The sequence below is a fragment of the Octopus sinensis genome, unplaced genomic scaffold (assembly GCF_006345805.1).
Source record: "Octopus sinensis unplaced genomic scaffold, ASM634580v1 Contig15572, whole genome shotgun sequence".
Taxonomy (NCBI): domain Eukaryota; kingdom Metazoa; phylum Mollusca; class Cephalopoda; order Octopoda; family Octopodidae; genus Octopus; species Octopus sinensis.
This window is the reverse complement of record NW_021833803.1, coordinates 8,563-27,565: the sequence shown is the minus strand read 5'-3', so window position 1 is coordinate 27,565 and position 19,003 is coordinate 8,563. Positions and strand designations below refer to the sequence as shown.

The 19,003-nt window shown below is 33.7% G+C and overlaps 1 protein-coding gene, 1 long non-coding RNA gene and 1 other non-coding gene across 3 annotated transcripts; 2 read left to right on the top strand and 1 right to left on the bottom strand.

Annotated features, from left to right (window-relative positions):
• Positions 1-923: 923 nt before the first annotated feature.
• Positions 924-996, bottom strand: Trnav-cac. The gene has a single exon. It is a non-coding gene; the product is annotated as a tRNA-Val (tRNA).
• Positions 997-15,458: 14,462 nt separating this feature from the next.
• On the top strand, positions 15,459-16,004 carry LOC118761605 (arginine kinase-like; the record flags this gene model as incomplete). The annotated part of the gene is given in 3 exon segments (XM_036499665.1): positions 15,459-15,617; positions 15,649-15,822; positions 15,825-16,004. Coding segments are annotated over 3 exon segments (513 nt in total), but the record flags the coding sequence as incomplete, so codon positions are not given.
• A 2,203-nt stretch (positions 16,005-18,207) lies between these two features.
• Positions 18,208-18,658, top strand: LOC115230440. The gene is made up of 3 exons (XR_003883428.1): positions 18,208-18,251; positions 18,376-18,494; positions 18,526-18,658. It is a non-coding gene; the product is annotated as an uncharacterized LOC115230440 (long non-coding RNA).
• The last annotated feature ends 345 nt before the right edge of the window (positions 18,659-19,003 follow it).

The following is a 19,003-nucleotide window of genomic DNA, read 5'->3' as shown; positions in this document are numbered from 1 at the left end:
CTGCCGCATCTCCGGCTGCCCCATCTCCGCCAGTGGTTTGTCTAATCAAGGTCACTAAGCTAAATCTCCGGACTATAAAGGCTCTTAAGCATTATCTTAACTGGCTGTCAAAAAAATTAGACAGGCTGTTGCCGTGGCGGCAGAGATTTTTTTTGTTTATACTTTTTTACAAATTTTTAAAGTTTTTTTTTGTTTTTTCATTTCTTTTGTTTTTAAATTATTTATTTTTATTTGTTTTTTTTATTTTTTTGTTATTTTCTACAAATTCAACCGGATTGAATTTTTAAACTCCTTAGATCCCTCTGGAATGCCGAATCATCTTTTAAAGTTAAAGATAGGCGTTCCAGTGGTTTTATTACGAAATCTTGCGCCACCTAAATTATGCAACGGAACGAGGTTAGTTATCAAAAATTTGATGGCTAACGTAATAGAGGCGACGATATTCACAGGTAAGTATAGAGGTGAGGATGTTTATATTCCACGAATTCCGATAATTTCTGATGAATTACCATTTAGATTTAAAAGGCTGCAATTTCCTTTGAGGATGAGTTTTGCAATGACAATAAACAAGGCCCAGGGACAGTCATTAAAGGTAGTTGGGTTATTTTTAGAGAGTGAGTGCTTTTCACATGGACAGCTGTATGTGGGATGCTCGAGGGTAGGCAGAAGAGAAAATTTATTCATATATGCCAAGGAAGGACGGACGACAAACATCGTTTATCAACAGGCGATAGAATAGGGTTACATTAAACCAGGTAGTTTTATACATCTACATAAACTTATAGTTGTTTGATAAAACAGGCCCTCCGCAGGAGCTAGGTCGCGGTGAGCGAAGCGAGCTGCCGAGCTAGTAAATAATAAAGAACAAGAGAGCATAAATAGACACAAAATAAGAAACATAAAATTGACAAGGATAATAAAACTACCCCGACTGGGAATTGAACCCAGGACCTTTCGCGTGTGAGGCGAACGTGATAACCACTTCACCATCGGGGCTCTTTTTTAAATCACTTAGACCATGGTAAAAACCGAATAAACGTCACGTGATCCCGATGCACTCAACCAGGGACCTCATCTTCGCTCGGTGATCTTTCTAATGTTCACACAACATCGTCTTGGGCGGGTGGCCGCATTTGTCGTGGCATTTATAACAAACTGAGGTTCAGCTTGATCTTCCATAGGCCCGGACTAAAGCGTTTGTTATCGTTGCGACCAACGTTCGGTTCATTTGTTGGACATCTTCAATTCGCTTCCTGTTGGACCACGATAACCGCGGACCCCATGATTTGCAGGCGTAGGATATTGACGGTTCAAATAATTGACGGTAAATATTCGTCAATACCCGGCGGGAACCGTTTTTCCATAAACTAGATAAGCTTTTGAGCACGTTTATTTGTTTCTCGCATTTACGAAGAAGATTGTCTACGTGCGGGGAAAAGCAGAGGTGCATGTCGAGGGTTACCCCTAGAACCGTCTGACTTTTATAAAAGAATACGGACACATTGTTCAACTTAAAGTTGACCGAAGACTCTCCCTATCTTTTGTCAGATGTGAAAAGGAACGTGGCGGACTTCGCCGCGTTTACTACGAGTCGGTTGTCAGTTAGCCATAGGTTGAACCGATCCAAGTTAGCTTAGAGTCTTTCAGCGGCCTTTCGGATGTCCCGGTCCCGTGAGGCTAGTACGATGTCATCCGCATTTGAAATGACAACATCATTATTGTCGAGGGAGGACGGGAAATCTTCCAGGAAAAGATTGAAAAGGGCCGGGGATAAGGGGGATCCCTGTGGTACACCGTTGGGCAGGAGTTGAGACGTGAACTTCAGGCCTCCGAGGCACACTCTTCTCCTTCGTCCACTTATTACTTTCGTTAAACGAGGTCAAACAGCACTTTGGATGTAAAATGTATATAAAATTTAGATTTCATCAATTGAAAAAATTGGTCAATAAATATTCTGTCAATACATTCGCAGATGTCATTTTTAGTTTCGATCTGTTCCGAATGTATAAATAAAAAATTTAGTTTATATAATATAATTCATAATCGATGAATTCTGATTTGACTAAAGTTGAATATTTAACTTTATGTTTTTTGTTTATTTGTATATATGGAGGGCAAACAGGATTTCTATCTGAAAGACTAGTTAAACAAAATTCTATACATTTGCTATGGTTGTTTGGTGATTTTATTTGCATTTCGATTTTTACTATTTTTATTATTTTTCACCGTTCTTTTAAAAAATCAAGTCATAAAATTAAAATAATTAAACATCAAATATTGCTGTTATTTTTATCTTTTGAGTTATTGTTTGTGATGACATTTGTTAAATTTTCATTTCTCTACTCTGTTTCACCTACAATCATTTGTGTGATAGAAATATGTTTAGGATTTTTATTTTATATTTTGAACATAATTACAAGTATATATAATCCTAAAAACACGTATTATGGCAAATATTTAGCATTTGTCGATTTTCTCGACTCAATTGATTTTCATAGTCTTGTTTATTCACGTCATGGTATTGAATCTTTATCACAAATAATCCCATTTCCTTTAATAACGACGTTAAGCTTCATATTTATCTCTCTAATTGTGATAATATATTGTACCAATTATAAACAGTGGGCTCTAAATAGAGACGATTATAGTGAAAAATGTTTTATTGCTATATTTTCGTCTATTTTGGGGATCAATTTTATTTTCTTGATTGTCAGATTATATCTGTCATTTAATTTAAAAGGATATTTTTCGATCTTTTCTGGAAAAAATATCTTAGTATGTTGTATTAGTTTCATAATGCTACTAAAAAAATTTTCAATTAAATAAATTATTGTATTTCTTATTTTGTATGAAATAAAACATGAATATTGTTTAGTTAATAGAATAATTAGTTATTCTTGGGTCAAGAGTAGAGAATTTTTTGCTCTGTCCATAGCCAGGCACTGAAGATCGTCACTTAGATACTCTGGAAAAAACTAAAAGTTCTTTCCTCGGTAGAATGTGTTCCGCAATCATTTTATTGATCTTCTTCAGGAATGCCCTGGCCGTTTCACCGATAATAACACTCGTTTTGGATACAATTGGGAGCAATTCCACGCTGTTTGGAAAAGAGGCATACTTCAATTCCTTTCTGGTTTCGACCAGAAAACAGGCATGTCCAGTAGCCGTGCCTAAAGAGAGCACTTGGTTATTTTGTCAGGATGTTTTCCCTCGCACCTGTTGAGTCGAGTGGGTTTCAAGATCGACGAAAAACCAGCAGAGATTTCGAACTTTTTTTAATACAGTCAAACCCCGTTTACTCGCCAAATTTTGGACCAAGCAAAAAAATGGCGAGTAACTGAAATTGGTGAGTAACTAAATAATTAATAATGTCCCCATCCGCTTTACTGTCATCTGCTTCTTCCGGCTCGGCCGCGGCTTTGGCGGAAGCCCGCAAAGTAGAAAAGTACAAGAATCTTGCCACTCGACATTCCTTCGTGCATGTGGCTTTTGAGACATTAGGCGCTTCCGGTCCGCTCACCTCATGCTTCATAAAAGACCTCAGCATCCTCATTGGTCGGAAGAAAATGAATGCTCGCGAGTCCTCTTGGTTGAGGCAGAGGATCTCGCTCGCAATCCGCAAGCAATCCGTTCGGCTGGGCTATAACTCCTGAAAAAAAATTGTTATGTTGTTCAAAACCCATTTAATAAAAAATGATTAATGAAAATTTTATTTGAAAAAAATTATTAAAAAAAATAATCGTTCAATGTTGGTTTTTGTAAAAATCGTATCCTCGATTAATATATTGATCATTTGAATTGCGTTAATATTAAAAGTATTGTATTATAGTTTTCGAATTTTTTTCTTCGAAAGAGTCGAGAAAATTGAGGCAATTCGATTTAAGCTAAGACCCATATTTTCAAAGTGAAAATAGTACCCATTGTATTAACATGGAATGGGTTGGTTACTCAACAATTCTTGCAATATGCACGTTCGCTTAACATCAGTGAGAGAAAGCACGCATACATTCAATCGCTCACTATAAAGAAGACCCTTGAGAACATGATTGTTTCTTCTAGAAACAGGGTTGAACCATGGGAAAGAACGTTCTAACTGGACAAGCGTATAAGAGAGATTTATCACCAAATTAGTATGTCTTTAACATCGCTCCTGCCCGTCAGTACCTTGAAGGGAAAAAGGCGGGTTTGCTTATCTGAATCACTTTGCGAATAGAGGATGGAGCGACTAGAAGAAGTTTCTCTAATTAAAAAATTAAAAATAGTGGCGAGTAACTGAAATTGGTAAGTGGGGTGACGACTAACAGGGGTTTGATTGTAATTAGTTTTTTTGGTCAGTATTTTTCTAATAAACAGTCGTTAATTCTTTGATTGAGAGAACGAGCGAATAGATAGGCAGTTTCCGCGCAATATCGCCAGCGAAATGCGCTGAAAAAGCCAGCTAGACTCACGTCTCTCGTGACTCTTCCTCGAGATCATCAAACCAATCTCCGAAAGAGACTCCAGGGCTTTTGGGCCGATTATCCCACTCGTCTCGAAAGCCAGGGGACGAAGAGGCAGGTGTTTTCCAATGAGGCGTACTTTGCAATTTTTTTCGTTTCGGCATGTGCGGAGGCAGAGTCGAGTCGATGAGAGATGACGAGGAAAATGAGTCGATTTCGAATTTATTTTATATATATACAGTTAAAATTCAAATATCAAAAATTAAAAAAATTATTAATTTATAATTTTTTAATATATAATTAATAGATGGCACTTCTTCGAACCAAACGTAGCCTAAAAATTTAAGGTACCTGTTACCCAATCTTTCAATTTTTGATCTGATTTTAATGTTTTCCAGGGAATATTTGTGATTTCATTCTAACTTTGTTTTTATAGCATCACCAAATTAGACATGCGTCATTTAAATTGCAACGAAAAAATAGCATTTTACTATAACACGCAATTATTTTAATTTTACTTTAAAATTCACAGCTTATTTCTAAAATATAATTCGTTTTTAATTTACTAAGTCCTGGTTTACACTGCGAAAAAGATGTTTAAGTTTTTAGTATTTTATAAGCTAACGATCGTAATTGGTATTTTATTATTTTACGATTCTGAATAAGTTTTTTTTACTTTTATAGGTTCTAGGAGTAAAAAAATTACATAAATTAAAATTAGAAATTACTATTAAGATCCCATCCAATCATATAATTTACTATTGGGCATTCAATGAAGGGAACATCAAAGTCGTAAAATAACGTATACTCGGTTGGATAAAAGAAACTTCCTCCAATTAACCCACAGTCAGAAATTGTTAAACTCGTACCAAGTATGTTGGACTTTGAAAGGTCGCTGTATATTAAAAGTTTAATGCTGGACAAATTTAAATCTTCCACAATTTTCGTTATTACGTATTGTATAGTTGAGTGTGTCGGCAAAGCACTAATCATGTGGTGAAATGGCGATTCAATATCTGCAAATGTCGCTAGAACACATTTTAAGTTGATATATCTAAAAATTCTTCAACTTTAAAAATAACTGTGCGTTATGTACTTTTTCAAATTGAACTAGAATCCCACATTTTTCGCAAGGCTTAAGCTCCTTATGAGAGGATGATATAATTTTCGAAGTTAACTCTTTTTTAGGACATCCAATTTTTTCGAGCAATACGTTTCCGTAAAAATAACTAAAAATAATTTAATTCTCTCATATTTTATCAAAGAAAATCCGTTTTCACACTGATTGTAATTAAACTCTCCTGTATCTTCGTAATCAAGTAAAGAAGATAAGTAAAGAATTTCCTTCCCGTTAAAAATACAACTCATGTCTTGAAAAACTAACATTTCTGAAAGCAAAAAACTTTTTTTTAAATCAAGAATTTTTAATTTTTCTGAATTGTTGACATCTATTTTTCGACAAAGATACTGAAATAATTCCCAGTTATTTTTTATAAAGTAATCAGCTTTTCTTAAAATACTTTCAGAAATCTCGCTATCTTTTACTATATCTTTTAATTTTTTCTACACTTTTAAAAATATGAATCTACCTTAAGCACACTTCGTTTCATAGCATCTATTACAATGATAACATTTTTCGAAAATTCATAATGTTATCTATTTTAAAAATTATTATGAAAATAAAATAAGTAATAAAAATTGCTTATTTGTGCAATAGCAATAATCTAGAAATTTAACAAATCTGAAAATGATTTATTAAGATTTGACACAAAAATTAAAATGAAAACTTAGACATCCGTCACTCGTGTTCTCCCTAGATACAAGTCAGTTGGTCTAGTCTCTGTTTCGACCCGATAACCCCTCTGTGTAGAAGCCACACATGTTTTGAACTTAAGTTCATTTTTTTGACTTCACAGATATGAAATAACTGTGAATGTTCTTAACAAATAAAATCGACATCATCCGTGTAAATGAGTTCCATTAAGTGATTTCACAACCTTCCGTTTTGTTCTCTTAGATTTCTCAAAGATGCCTCCAGATGGAAGATAAATAATACGGTTAATACCGTTTCCCCTTGTGATGTTCCAACATTGGTAGAAATGGAATAGTGCCAACTCTAACGAGTAGTTCACTTTCATCGATAATATCTTTCATCACGGTAAGTAACTTACTCCTGTTGATGGTGTCAAAATCCTTACTTGTGTCGACTCCCAGGATATGAAAAAATCGTTTGTACTTTTGAAATAATGAAATTATCTACCGATGGTTCCAGACAACATTAGCTCTGGGGGATCTTTAGGTCTGAACCACTTTAACCACAAGAGAGATATCGATCAACGAATTTTTATATACGGGTTCTGATAATAGTTGACATAGTTTTTTTAGAGAGGTAACTAGTACTATTGGTTCTAACTTCCAGACTGCCCTCACCGTTTTCTTACTATAACGTGTTCCGATTCGTCCCATATTAATATTTTGGTGTTTTTAGAACCCCCGTTGAGCTTCTTTATTAATTGGAACAAAATCAGCATCATTAGCGTAGGAAAATTTCCATAATATCGTCAGTGTATCGGCGATTTTATAAAGCCTAAACAAGAAAAATTCTTTTCTGAAGCCATAAGCTTAATCATGGAAATGCGCAGGAAATTTTTTAGATAGATTTAAAGAATAGAGTAGGTAATGATTACCATGAAAGAATTCTTCAAAACAGCTAGAATAAAGTTCCGAGGTCGTCCAAGTTCTAAATTATGACCGAAAGCCAGTGAAAAGACTACAGGATTGGAAAAACCTCAGCATCTTTGGAGCCTGGCATCAACTAAGAAAGGTAAAAAAGACTAGTCTCATAATCATTGATGCGCGGCACTAATGGAATTATAATTTATGCGAATTTATGTTCACAAACTCTTTTTTTTTCCTCTTCTATAAAAACCATGTTTTACAATTTCTGAATATGACCCTATAATTTGTGTAACCATAATTGTCAAAATTTTTATAAGAATAATTCATGATATTAGACCTAAACAAGAAATTACACTCATTGACCTGGCATAATCAATATTATATTTGTGAAGAATCACTTATTTTAAGCGGTCTAGAAGATGATACAAATTATATTTTCAAAATTAATATTTCCTTATCCGAATTTGGCAGTAGGTTGAATTATAAGTTAAAAATTTTGGTATACCCTTAGAATACCCAACACATGAAGTTCAGTTCCACCAAAGTCAAACGCAAGCTGAACACATTACGTGACTTATGGCCAAGCCAAAGAATGCCTCGCTCTGATCTACAAAAAATTTGTCAAAACATCAATAAACTATGGTAATCCAGGATTGTCATCGTTTATTAAATTGAGATCTCTGATAGCGCCCAATCTTGCTTCTCGCTACCTGATTGCATCCGGCTTGAAGAAAAATATTTATTTAAAAAGAGGCTGGTAGTAGAGGATAGATGAAGACCTGAATTAAAGCTCATTTCGTAATTTAAATCTATCATGCCACCCATTGGAAGCTTTAAAAGAAGTAAATCCAATTTCTGAATTTGTATCTAAGGCAATTAACTAAACAGCTTCTTTACTTGTTTTGTACTTTGTAATTAGTTGCCTCTCAGATAAATTTTTCCTGCGATAGGGCTATCACGAAGATTTAATTTAGACCAGCAAAAATGAAAATGTGGTTATCATAGATCCTTTTCGCGCATTCGACACCTTAAGAAACTATTTTGAAGTGAATGTGACAGACATGGAAAAATATTGGTCAAAAACTAAGAAAATCTAGATTAAAAACTAAAATTACTGATTTTGATTAAAAAATTCATTTGTTTATTAGAAAATAATTTAAAAATCGATAAAAACCCTTCTAGAATCCGCCAGATTTCGCTCAGGAACAGAAATGGCGGATTCGAGAGAGTTTACTGTATTAATTTGGCCACCTCCTCTGTAGATAATATAATTTTGTTTTAATTATTTTAGATTTAAAAATACAAAGAAGATTTCATCATTTTTAGTTTTTCGATTTACCTAAAAGGAACTAAAAAAACCCTTTTAAAAAGGAACTCTATTTCTACTGGGCACCTTGCGAACAACGCGGAGCGCATAAAACTTTATAAATAAAAATATCTAAAAACATCACTTTTTGCTCTCAGCGCCTTCATCAAGATGATGATTCCCATAGCTCATTTCTACTGTAATTAATCATTTTCCCGATGTCTTGTATAAAGTATTGATGACGTTTCGAATTCAATGAGTGCAAAAAGTGATGCTTTGAGGAATTTTTTATTTATAAAGTGTTACGCGCTCCGCGTTGTTTGCAAGGTTCCCAGTAGAAATAAAGTTCCTTTTTAAAAAAAACTAGAAATGATAAGATCTTTGATCTTTGTAAAAGAAATGTCATTGGGATTTCGGCTTTTTTAATTACTACTGATTAATCAAAGTTCATCAAATTAAAAAATCAGAATGAGGTTAAATTAAAATTATTCCAAGAAAAATGTTAATTTAATATTTTTGGTCGAACTTAGATTTAGTTGAGCAGGACAAAGTATGTTATTAGTTATTGTGGGTTGGCAATTAGAGCAAACTATTATTAAACAAGCAGTTTTTACCATCAGATTCTATAAACTGTAATGTTCCGTAAGACACAACAAAAATTTTGTTTGTTAATCCAACTTGTGTTATTTTTGAAGGCTTGAATCTAAAACGAAATAATAAAAAACACAAACGCAACTGGTTGTGCAGTATTTTCCAGAAGACAGAGATGCTGATTAGTAAACATAGAAATTCTAAAACGATATCTTCAATAATTTTATCTTACATAAGTAGATCTATCTTTAAATTGAACGAAATAAAAGTCGATCCTTTCGGCATATCCCTAAATATGTGATTAACTATTTTAATAAAACATGAATTCAAGTGGAATGTCAGAAAAAGTATTGATATTGATGTAACGAAGCATACTACATAAACGGAGATATCAATAGAATATAAAAAACAATATACATGATCCATAAAAATTTGAGTCCTTTAAATGAATCTTCAACCAGTTTGTGCAAAGAGTTACCATCGCATTCACTAAATATAATTTACGAAGGTTACAATGTATCAATAGAAATTAAATTCGTAAATCGTGGATTTTCTGTAAATGTGACTCCATTTTTAATTACAATTTCGTACAATTTATCATTTTTTAATGATTCATTGTAAAAACAGTTAGAACTAGAATATATAATAATAAATTAATTAGGCATCACATTTCGTTATTAGACAAAGGACAATTTGACTTCGCAGTGAAAAAATCAAGAAAGACTATGAAGATAAGTATGTCAAGCATTTAAAAGAAATTAATGCTATGATTTTTATTTAAAATAAATTAATAAATGTAATTAAATCTAAAATAATTAAAACAAAATAATGCTATCTAAAGAGGAGGTGGTCAAACTATGGCCTTCAGTGGCTTTGATACGCCCTGGGCTGAAAATTTATCAACATTAGTATGCATAAAAAATTTAATAAGCTAAAAAAAACGCGGACGATATCTTTGTTACGATTGTCTTGATGTGTGGAGCCCACACAGAAGGTTTGATGAGTCGTGACAAAAACCGACTTTCGAACATTATGGGAACCTGATTATATCAAAGAACCTACGCTACTTGGAAACAACAGTAGTCATCACCGGGTCTTACAAACTACATGTGCACGAAAGGCGTTTTCAAAGTGCAGAAATCCTAAAAGGACTGAGGCGATTCTGTCTTAACACAGAAACGTTCCTATACGTTTATCAGACCTGTGTTCAGCTACTAATAATCTGTGGTTCTAAGGGATAATTCGTACGAACGAAATAGAACTCCTCACCTGTCACTACCTATTGGAATTTGAGATTTCTAATAGTGCCAAATCTCTGCTTCTCGCTACCTGATTGCAGCCGGCTTCCTACATGCTAGAAAAGCCGGGGTAACTAACTAACTAGAATATTACACCTAATTTATTCAGCTTAGTTATCCCGCCTTAGTTATTTGTATTATTGTTCTATACATTATAAAATCTTCCGCGGGTGAGATTAAGATACCAAAAGACATAATAGATTTGCAATCTGAAACAATGACAATTTAACTTTTCGAAGATCATTGAAGAATTTTTTGGATATAAATTGATTTACCAAACAAATTCCCTAATCTATGGACGAGAGGTTAATGCTTTTATTCCTTTTCCATTAAACTATTTGGTTGAATGCTTCAGCGAAGTACACTAGGTGCAAAAAAAAACCGTTTTTTTAAATACGGCATATTTTGCAGAGATAACCGTGATTTTTCTTTGTCGATATCGAAAATGATCATTAAATTAACCCTAAATCAATTTTGTTATATTTTTTTTGTATTGTGTTATATGTCTATATTAAAAATTTTAATTACACGAGCGCAATAAAAAAAACGTTTATTCTGCTGAGTGTGACATTTTTTATTTTTTTTAGAATTTTAACCCTCGATAAAATTACGAATACTTGATGTAATAACAAAAGGAAAGATTCTAAGCTTGAATGCGTTAAATTGGACCACTAAAAAAATATCTGACGAGCTTAATATCCCGCAATCAACTATCGCTGACTTCATCCGAAAATTCATTAAATATGGTACGACTGAAAGAATGAAAGGTTCGGGGAGACCAAAAATTCTTAATAAGGACGATATCCTTATTTTACTCAACCTGGTTAAAGAGGACTCCCCAAAAAAAGCTGATTGCTTAAGGAATGATCTCCGTAAAATAACCGGAAGAACAGTCGGTAAAAGATCCATCGCAAATTATTTAAGAAGGGAGCAAATATATGCTCGTGTATTTAGAAAAAAACCATTATTGAACAAAATAAATAGTGAAAAACGCTATAACATGGCAAAGCATTTCATTACTGTGCCAAACACTGAATGGATGAGGACAATTTTCAGTGACGAATGCAGTTTCGAAGTTTTTAATATTAAAAAACGGCAATATTGTTATCGGAAAAACAATACAGGCCTTCAAAAAAGCAACCTTTCGCCTACTGTAAAATTTGGTGGGGGGAAAGTTATGGTCTGGGGCTGTTTTTCCTATTACGGAATGGGCTCGCTTGCTTTTATACACGGGAATATGAATTCCGCACTTTATATCAACACACTATGTAACCATTTATGGGAATCTGCAAAAAAATGGAGCTTAGTGACTTTATTTTCCAACAAGACATGGCACCATGTCATACTTCCAAGATGACTATGCGATTTTTTCAAGAAAAGAAAGTAAACCTTTTACCATGGGCACCTCAATCACCGGATTTAAATCCGATCGAACATATATGGGCTCATATGAAGAGGGAATTAAACACCTTTCATCCAAAGAATGTTTCGGAATTGAAAGAAAAAATCGAAAATATTTGGAACGAAATACCGATTAGTTTTATAAAAAAAATTAATCGAAAGCATGCCGAATAGAGCACAAAAGCTTTTTAAGGCAAAAGGGGACCATATTGAATACTAACCTGAAATAATCAAAAATAAAACGGTTTTTTATTGCGTTTGATTTTTTGTTAGTTATAATTTGTTAAGTAAAAATGATTACAAGTTCAAATATAAAAATAAAACTAGTGTTAAAAAATGATAAATTATTCAATTCTTTAATAAAAACAATATACAGTCTAACCCCGGGGTGGGGCACCAAAGCGGGGGTGCCCTTCCAAACAGGGGTCTGGTTCAAACTATTGAATTATAGTTTATTTAACTTAAATTTTGGTTTACTTTGCGAACAAAGAACTCTTTCACATCTCTCAAAGTGTTTATATGCCGATAATACAATAAGTTGTGCTTTTTTGCTCTATAGTTCGATAGATTTCTATTCTGTTTTTTAATTTGATTTTGATTAAAATAAATCATTATTTTTAAAACATTTTTTTGAAATAATCAGTCAATTTCAAATTTTTCTTATTTCTTAAATCTTTTCCAAGTTGAAATCTAAACTCGTAATATTTTTGGAGTGTCTCGAAAGATGTATTTTGCGCTACATTTTCCAACTTATCCATCATTTCATACGTTTCTAATATCGTTGTTTTGTCCTCTATCCCAGTTCCATTATAAAATTCGCGACTTTTGGCTAGATCTTCATTTTCTTCAGATATTACTTCGGTTATTATTTCTTCCAGGACTTCTTCCCCGCAATTTTTATCCTCAACTAATTCTTCTCTATTTTCCTCAAATAGTGCCTTTGCTTATCTTGAATTTTTTTACAACTTCTCTTTCAGAAGAAGTTTGTAGACACTTTGCAATTTTAATTTTTTTTCAATAGAAATCTTGGAAGGCATTACACAAAGATAAGTATCAAATGTTTATAAATAATATTATTCAAAAAAATGTTATGTAATAATATTAAAATAAATTAGTAAAGTGCCCCATAGTGGGGTTTTGATAATTTCCAAATTTGGAAATTATTGCTGAAAAATGTACTAAAAAATAAAATCGCCCCAAAAACAGAGGGTGCCCCAAGGCGGGGTTTTTGTTGGGGCGGGGTTCGAATGTAGTTGCATAGTAAATTTTTGATATTTCGAAAAAACGGTTTTTTTTGCACCTAGTGTAGTATCACATACATAAACGAGAAATAGACTTGATGCTGTCAAGGAATAATTATTTAAATCCAAATTAGTAAATTCATTGATATGGAAAAAATATCTTATCATGAGAATTTTGGTTACAACTTCCTTCTCTTTGCTATCGATCCGCCTCCTTCCTCCAGATTCATGGGCCGGAATACAGCGTCTCTTCCCTTGATAGGTTCAGTGGATGTCTCGTGGTGGTTGCTTCCTTCACTTAGTCGTTCATTGATTGCATGCTTCGCCGTTGTAGGTAAGAGTTTGTACTCCGGGCGCATGCTCTCCAGTGCTTTTTTTGATCACAATTGTCTGAACATATGCACGCGTTGAATCATAGACTTGTAGGGAGTTTTGGTAGTACTTGTAAAATTTGGATGTTATTCCATCCAAATGTTGTCAATAGAAGTAATCTACGTATATAATTGACAAATATTGAGTCTGATTTAACTATGTTGGCAATGGAAATATAAAAGGACTCTGGAGAGTGTCTCGTTTGATGGTCGCCGATCCAGCCCTTTCCTGACGTTTAGTCAGAGCAGCCACAACGACAAACGTGCAGGACACATTGCCTTAGCCCGAAAGGCAGGGAGATTCCAATTTTTGACGATTCGTCATCGAAGAGGGTGCCAGATGAGGCGTTCGGGAATGCGCAAAGCCAAGCTCCACTAGCCGGAGATGCTGGCGAAAGTAGGAAAGCGCGGCAATGTTGGTTGGACGACTCGATTAGCAGATTGAAACTTTGCCTGCATTCTATTAGATCCCAGGCTCGCATGAGACATTCGATCCTCCGGAAGGTTAAGGCCTTAGAAAGTTGGTTATTGGAGTAGATTGCGCTGCCGGGATAAGATTACGAAAATAGCAGACAGCGTCTTCGAAGGTAGATTTCAAACACCCAAAGTTAGAGATTTCGCATTTAGAGAAGTTTAAACTGAGGCCAAATTTCCTCAAGGCCGGAACGATTTTTATTATGTCCTACAAAACGGTGTCCAGAGGGCCTCCGAGAGTGGCATCATCGAGGCACCAGAGATTAAGTGGGGAAGATACAAGTTTGATCACCTCAGAAATTCCAAGACAGAAAAGGACAGGGCTCAAAGGGTCTTCATGTTGAACTCCCGTAGAAGATGGGATAGTGTCGGATCCGATGATAAGGGAGGATGATTGCCCGTATAAATGGAAAGTTAGGTCAAATAATGAAGGACAATACCCAGAGCAAGCCTCCAAAACTCGGTCCCGTCGGATACTGTTGAATGCATTTCTGATATCTAGTTTGACCAATTTCTTGTATGCATCTGAGAATGTGCCGATAGCATGAACTGCAGATTCGTATCCTCCAGGGACGCCAACCCCGAGTTAGACTGGCTAAGCTTTGCATCAATGGGGGGAATATTTTTCTTTCATGCGATCTTGGTTGCAAGCGGACGGAAGACAAAGCTGACCGCAATTGGGTGAATCCCTCCGCATTTTTTGCCAAAAGCGATAAGATTGGTTGAAAAGATTATGTGACGAATAGAATCCGGCAGATTTCCTTGGATGAATTGATTTATTTGGCAAGTAATTGATTTGAGGAGACGTGTACCGGGCAATAAACCATAATTAACATGTCTGCTTTCCATTATCGAATTTTAGTACACGTTGACATAAATACCACGAGTTTTTTAATAATATATCTTAAGAAATAAATTAGATTTTTAGAATCATTCCTGGCACCCTCGAAAAAATTTCTTGTACCTACAGGGAGTTCGGGCATCCCCAATCGGGAAGCAATGTTGTAGACTCTCCAGATTCATCTAATTTTTACTAAGAAGACCATCTTAAATTGGATTGTATTCAAGCAAACCTCCAGCTTAATGAATATCCCTCGTTTTTCGATAACTTAAAATACTAAATTAAAAATAAACAGTTCACTAAATATAAAAAATGAACTTGAAATGAAACAACGTCATTTATTTTCGTCATACATTTATTACACAAAAACTATTAGAAAATTATAAAGAAAGCTATTGTTGGAAAGTTTAATGAATTATTTATAATTTAAGTTAGTTTTGTTTCACATTAACTAGTGTACGTGGAAATCGATTTTTATGACATGTATAAATTCAGATAGCTCGTGAATTAATTAGTTTTGAGAATGGAAGCTTTGTGGACAAAGTATAAAACTACGGAATCAAAAAGCCTGCTTAAGAAATATTTGACTCAAGATCTCTACGACTCCCTTAAGGGGCTTAAGACTTCTTATGGAGGAGAACTTTCAAATTGTATCACTCCAGGTTAGAATTAGCTTTTAATTTGTAAGGCCTAACTAATACCGATTCTCAGATAGGTATGTATGCTTGCGATCCAGAGGCCTATACGTTATTTGGACCACTTATTAATTTAATTATAAAAGATTACCACAAAGTACGTGTACTTTTCAATTGCTTAGATAAGTAATTCAATAACACACCCTCAACCCAATTTTGGTAATTTGGACAACCTGCCATTTGGAGATTTGGATCCCGATAATAAATATATCATTTCAACACGTGTCAGAGTTGGAAGATCTCTTGAAGGCAGACCATTCCCGCCTCTTTTGTCAAAGCAGGTACATGTTATCTTGAAATATGTATTCGTAGGATAGACTTGATATGGAGAACGTTGTTAAGAAAGTTTTTAGTCAATTTACTGGGGACCATGCTGGGAAATACTATGCTTTGTCCAATATGAGTAAAGAAGTCGAAAAGCAATTAGTCGAGGATCACTTTCTTTTTCAAGACGACAATAGGTTGGGTTTATACAATTTTTTTGATTTCTACGGACTGCCTGTGGATATAACCATTGGCCTGCCGGACGTGGAATCTATCATAATGATTCCAAAACATTTCTGATCTGGGTCAACGAGGAAGATCATTTGAGAATAATTTCTATGCAGAAGGGAGGGAATCTTTCAGAAGTTTACAGGAGACTGATAGAGGCTTGCTTATTTATATAATTTTTTAAGGGAGTAAATAAATTTGGTGCCTGTGGGATGAATTTTGCGCATAACGAAAATTTGGGTTATTTAACATATTGTCCAACTAATTTGGGAACAACAATTCGTGCTTCTGTTCATATCAGAATCCCTTGGCTCAGTTCGCAGCCTAATTTTAAAGAAATTTGTGAGAAATTAATGGTTCAGCCTCGTGGTATTCATGGAGAGCATACCGAAAGTGTTGGCGGAGTTTACGATATATCGAATAAGCGAAGACTCGGCATTTCTGAAATTGACGTTGTAGCAGAAATGGCTAACGGTGTTAAGAGAATCATTGAAATGGAATCTTCAAAGAAAATCAACATTTAGATGATTAATCTAATTTACTAATGGTTTCTAAGTATTAAAGTTTTGATTAACCTTCAAATCATTCATGTTTAAAATTTTCTTTAGGTTAGAATTCATATATTGGATGTTTAAAAATATTTGCAAGCGAATTTTTTTTAGTAAAAATTATATGAACAAATTAAATAATATTAAGGTTAAAAATCCTCAGAAATTAATTTCCTGTTTTTGGCCTTGAACATATTTCAAAGTTAATACCATTTTTATCGCGGATTTCTTTTTTCATTATCTTGTTTTAAATAATTTTTACGTAGTACAAATTATCATTAAATAAAGAACAAAGTTAGATGCTATCTAGGCTAAATTGATTTAAAAGTTAATCAAGAGCCTAAAGTTCAGCTCAACCACGCCACACTGTGTATTCAATGGCAGTTTCTGCGGAACACAGCGACCGACATTTCCTGAAAGACCCAGCTTGTCTCCGTTCGTTTATTTTCGAGGAGATTCTCCTACCGATGTAAGTGAGGTGCTTCTTCAGGTTTCGAAGGCAAACTGAGAAAAATCAAAATAATCCGGAATACACAGGTATTTCGTTCTCTTTGACACCTCGGCTTGAGCGCTGGCGGAGCCTGGGTGGCTGCAGGTTTTGAATAGCACATGTGGCGTTTAAAACTAGGGACTTGCCTTTCCTGAAAGGAGAAGTCGTCATCCAGTCGGAACACTTGCCGTCGGTCCGGAAAAGGCCGACTGGCTCTAGAAAAAAGGGAAACCAGCTGCTTCTAGTTTATTTTTCAGTCAGCAGCATGTGTGTTAGTGGTATAGAGAATTACTCTAGTGGAATTTCAAATTATTTCAAAATTCTAATGGGTCTTAAACTGGCTAAATACACACGATTCATCAAATTTATTTGGATCAATAATCAGAACTAGGTAAAAATAAATTTATTCAACAAAAAACAGAATTTTAATAATATTCAGTAAAATGTTGCTTTATAACCAAACTAGGAAAAAATGCTATGAGTGATCTTGAAGGTTAATAAATAAAAATAAAATACGTACATGTAGAATTGCTTTTAGAATTTTGTATCACTATATCTACAGACCTGTTGTAAAAAGGATGTCATGATTTAAAGTCTTGGTAAATAATAATTCTACTAAAATATTTTTCTCCCAGATATATCTACTCAGAAAAAATTTAAATTTTAAAAAAATCAATTAAATAAAAGTAAAAGATAAATTTATTTATAAGTTGTAAAAAATACTGTGGTGACAAAAATGATTCAGGACAACAGTGATCTTGTAAATATTATATCAGAAATAGAGGATTTTTTTAATGTCTTTTATAGAAATTTAATACTATAGAATTTTAACCTTCAATTAAAATCCAATTATATTTTGAAAGAACAGCTAAAAACTAATGAAGAAGAACTAAAAAATGTTTCTCTTTTGAACGAATCTCTCAATAAACGTTTATAGCTAATTTATCATTAAAGAATTGAAGACTGTTTTTTCTTTAAAAGAACATCAAAATTCTTTATTTTGCAATGAGTTACAAGGTAAACAAGAAATATAATTTTTAAGACAAATACAACTTACTGAATACTAAATTTAACGAAATAAGCAAAGAAAAAGAACTTTTAATATTAAAAAACGAAGATATAGAAATTCAACACTACAATAAGATTAAAAAGATTGAAGATGACCTGAGAATTAAATGTTTGATTTTAAAAACATAAAAACAGATGAAAAAGAAATCAAAGAAATACAGCAAGCTGCATTTGAAGATAAAAAAGCTATCGTATATATGACTGGTATTTTCGTAGTCCTGTATCATTTGTTGATTCACTATGATAGAATGATCAAACATGCAAGGAAATGGCTTCGGATTTTATGACAAATCTAAAAAAACTGATTCGATTACTCGGTAATATGAAATACTGCGTTAATATTTATTCTCAATTAGATTTTTCCATGGTAGCTTTATCACTAAAGTTTTTTTTGCTTTTATTTTATTACAAAATTAAAATTTTTTAATATTTTACATTTAGTTAAAAAATATCCGATTGATCAAAATTTATCTCGAACTTCTAAGGAAACGCGGATTACTAACACAACTCCATTTAGTGAGCTTTATTTATTTGAGCTACTCAGTAGTCTTGCTTTGGGGGTATATATTCTTAATAACGTATGTATTCTAGTTTGAAATTAACGGCAATGAGACTCCAGGAGTCGAAAATCTCTGGGACTTTGAATCTTGTATTCGATTATGTAATTTCTGTGACGTAACTGTCTCAATAAACAAATACATCAAAGATTATGAGAATCAGCGAGGTTATTATTAGTTTTTAACATTTTTAGTAAAGTTATTCTCACTGCCTGCAGTACCTGTCTATCTTGCTTACTTTTCTCTTATTGTTTCTGCTAGGCTAAATTGCATTGCTGGGAAATATGAAGAAGGGCTTGCTTCTTTATCCAATATGGATGTTTTCAGAGTAATTAGTCTTGCTTATTTGTAGGATGGGATTTTGTCTTGTTCATTAGCACTTCTTTCATTTCACTTTTATAAAGGCTTTTTGCTGTTGATGACCAGAAATGTCACAAGGGCTCGTGATTGTTTAATTTTGGGACTTGCATCGATTAAAACCACGAATGAAACCAATCCGGGTTATGGAAAAG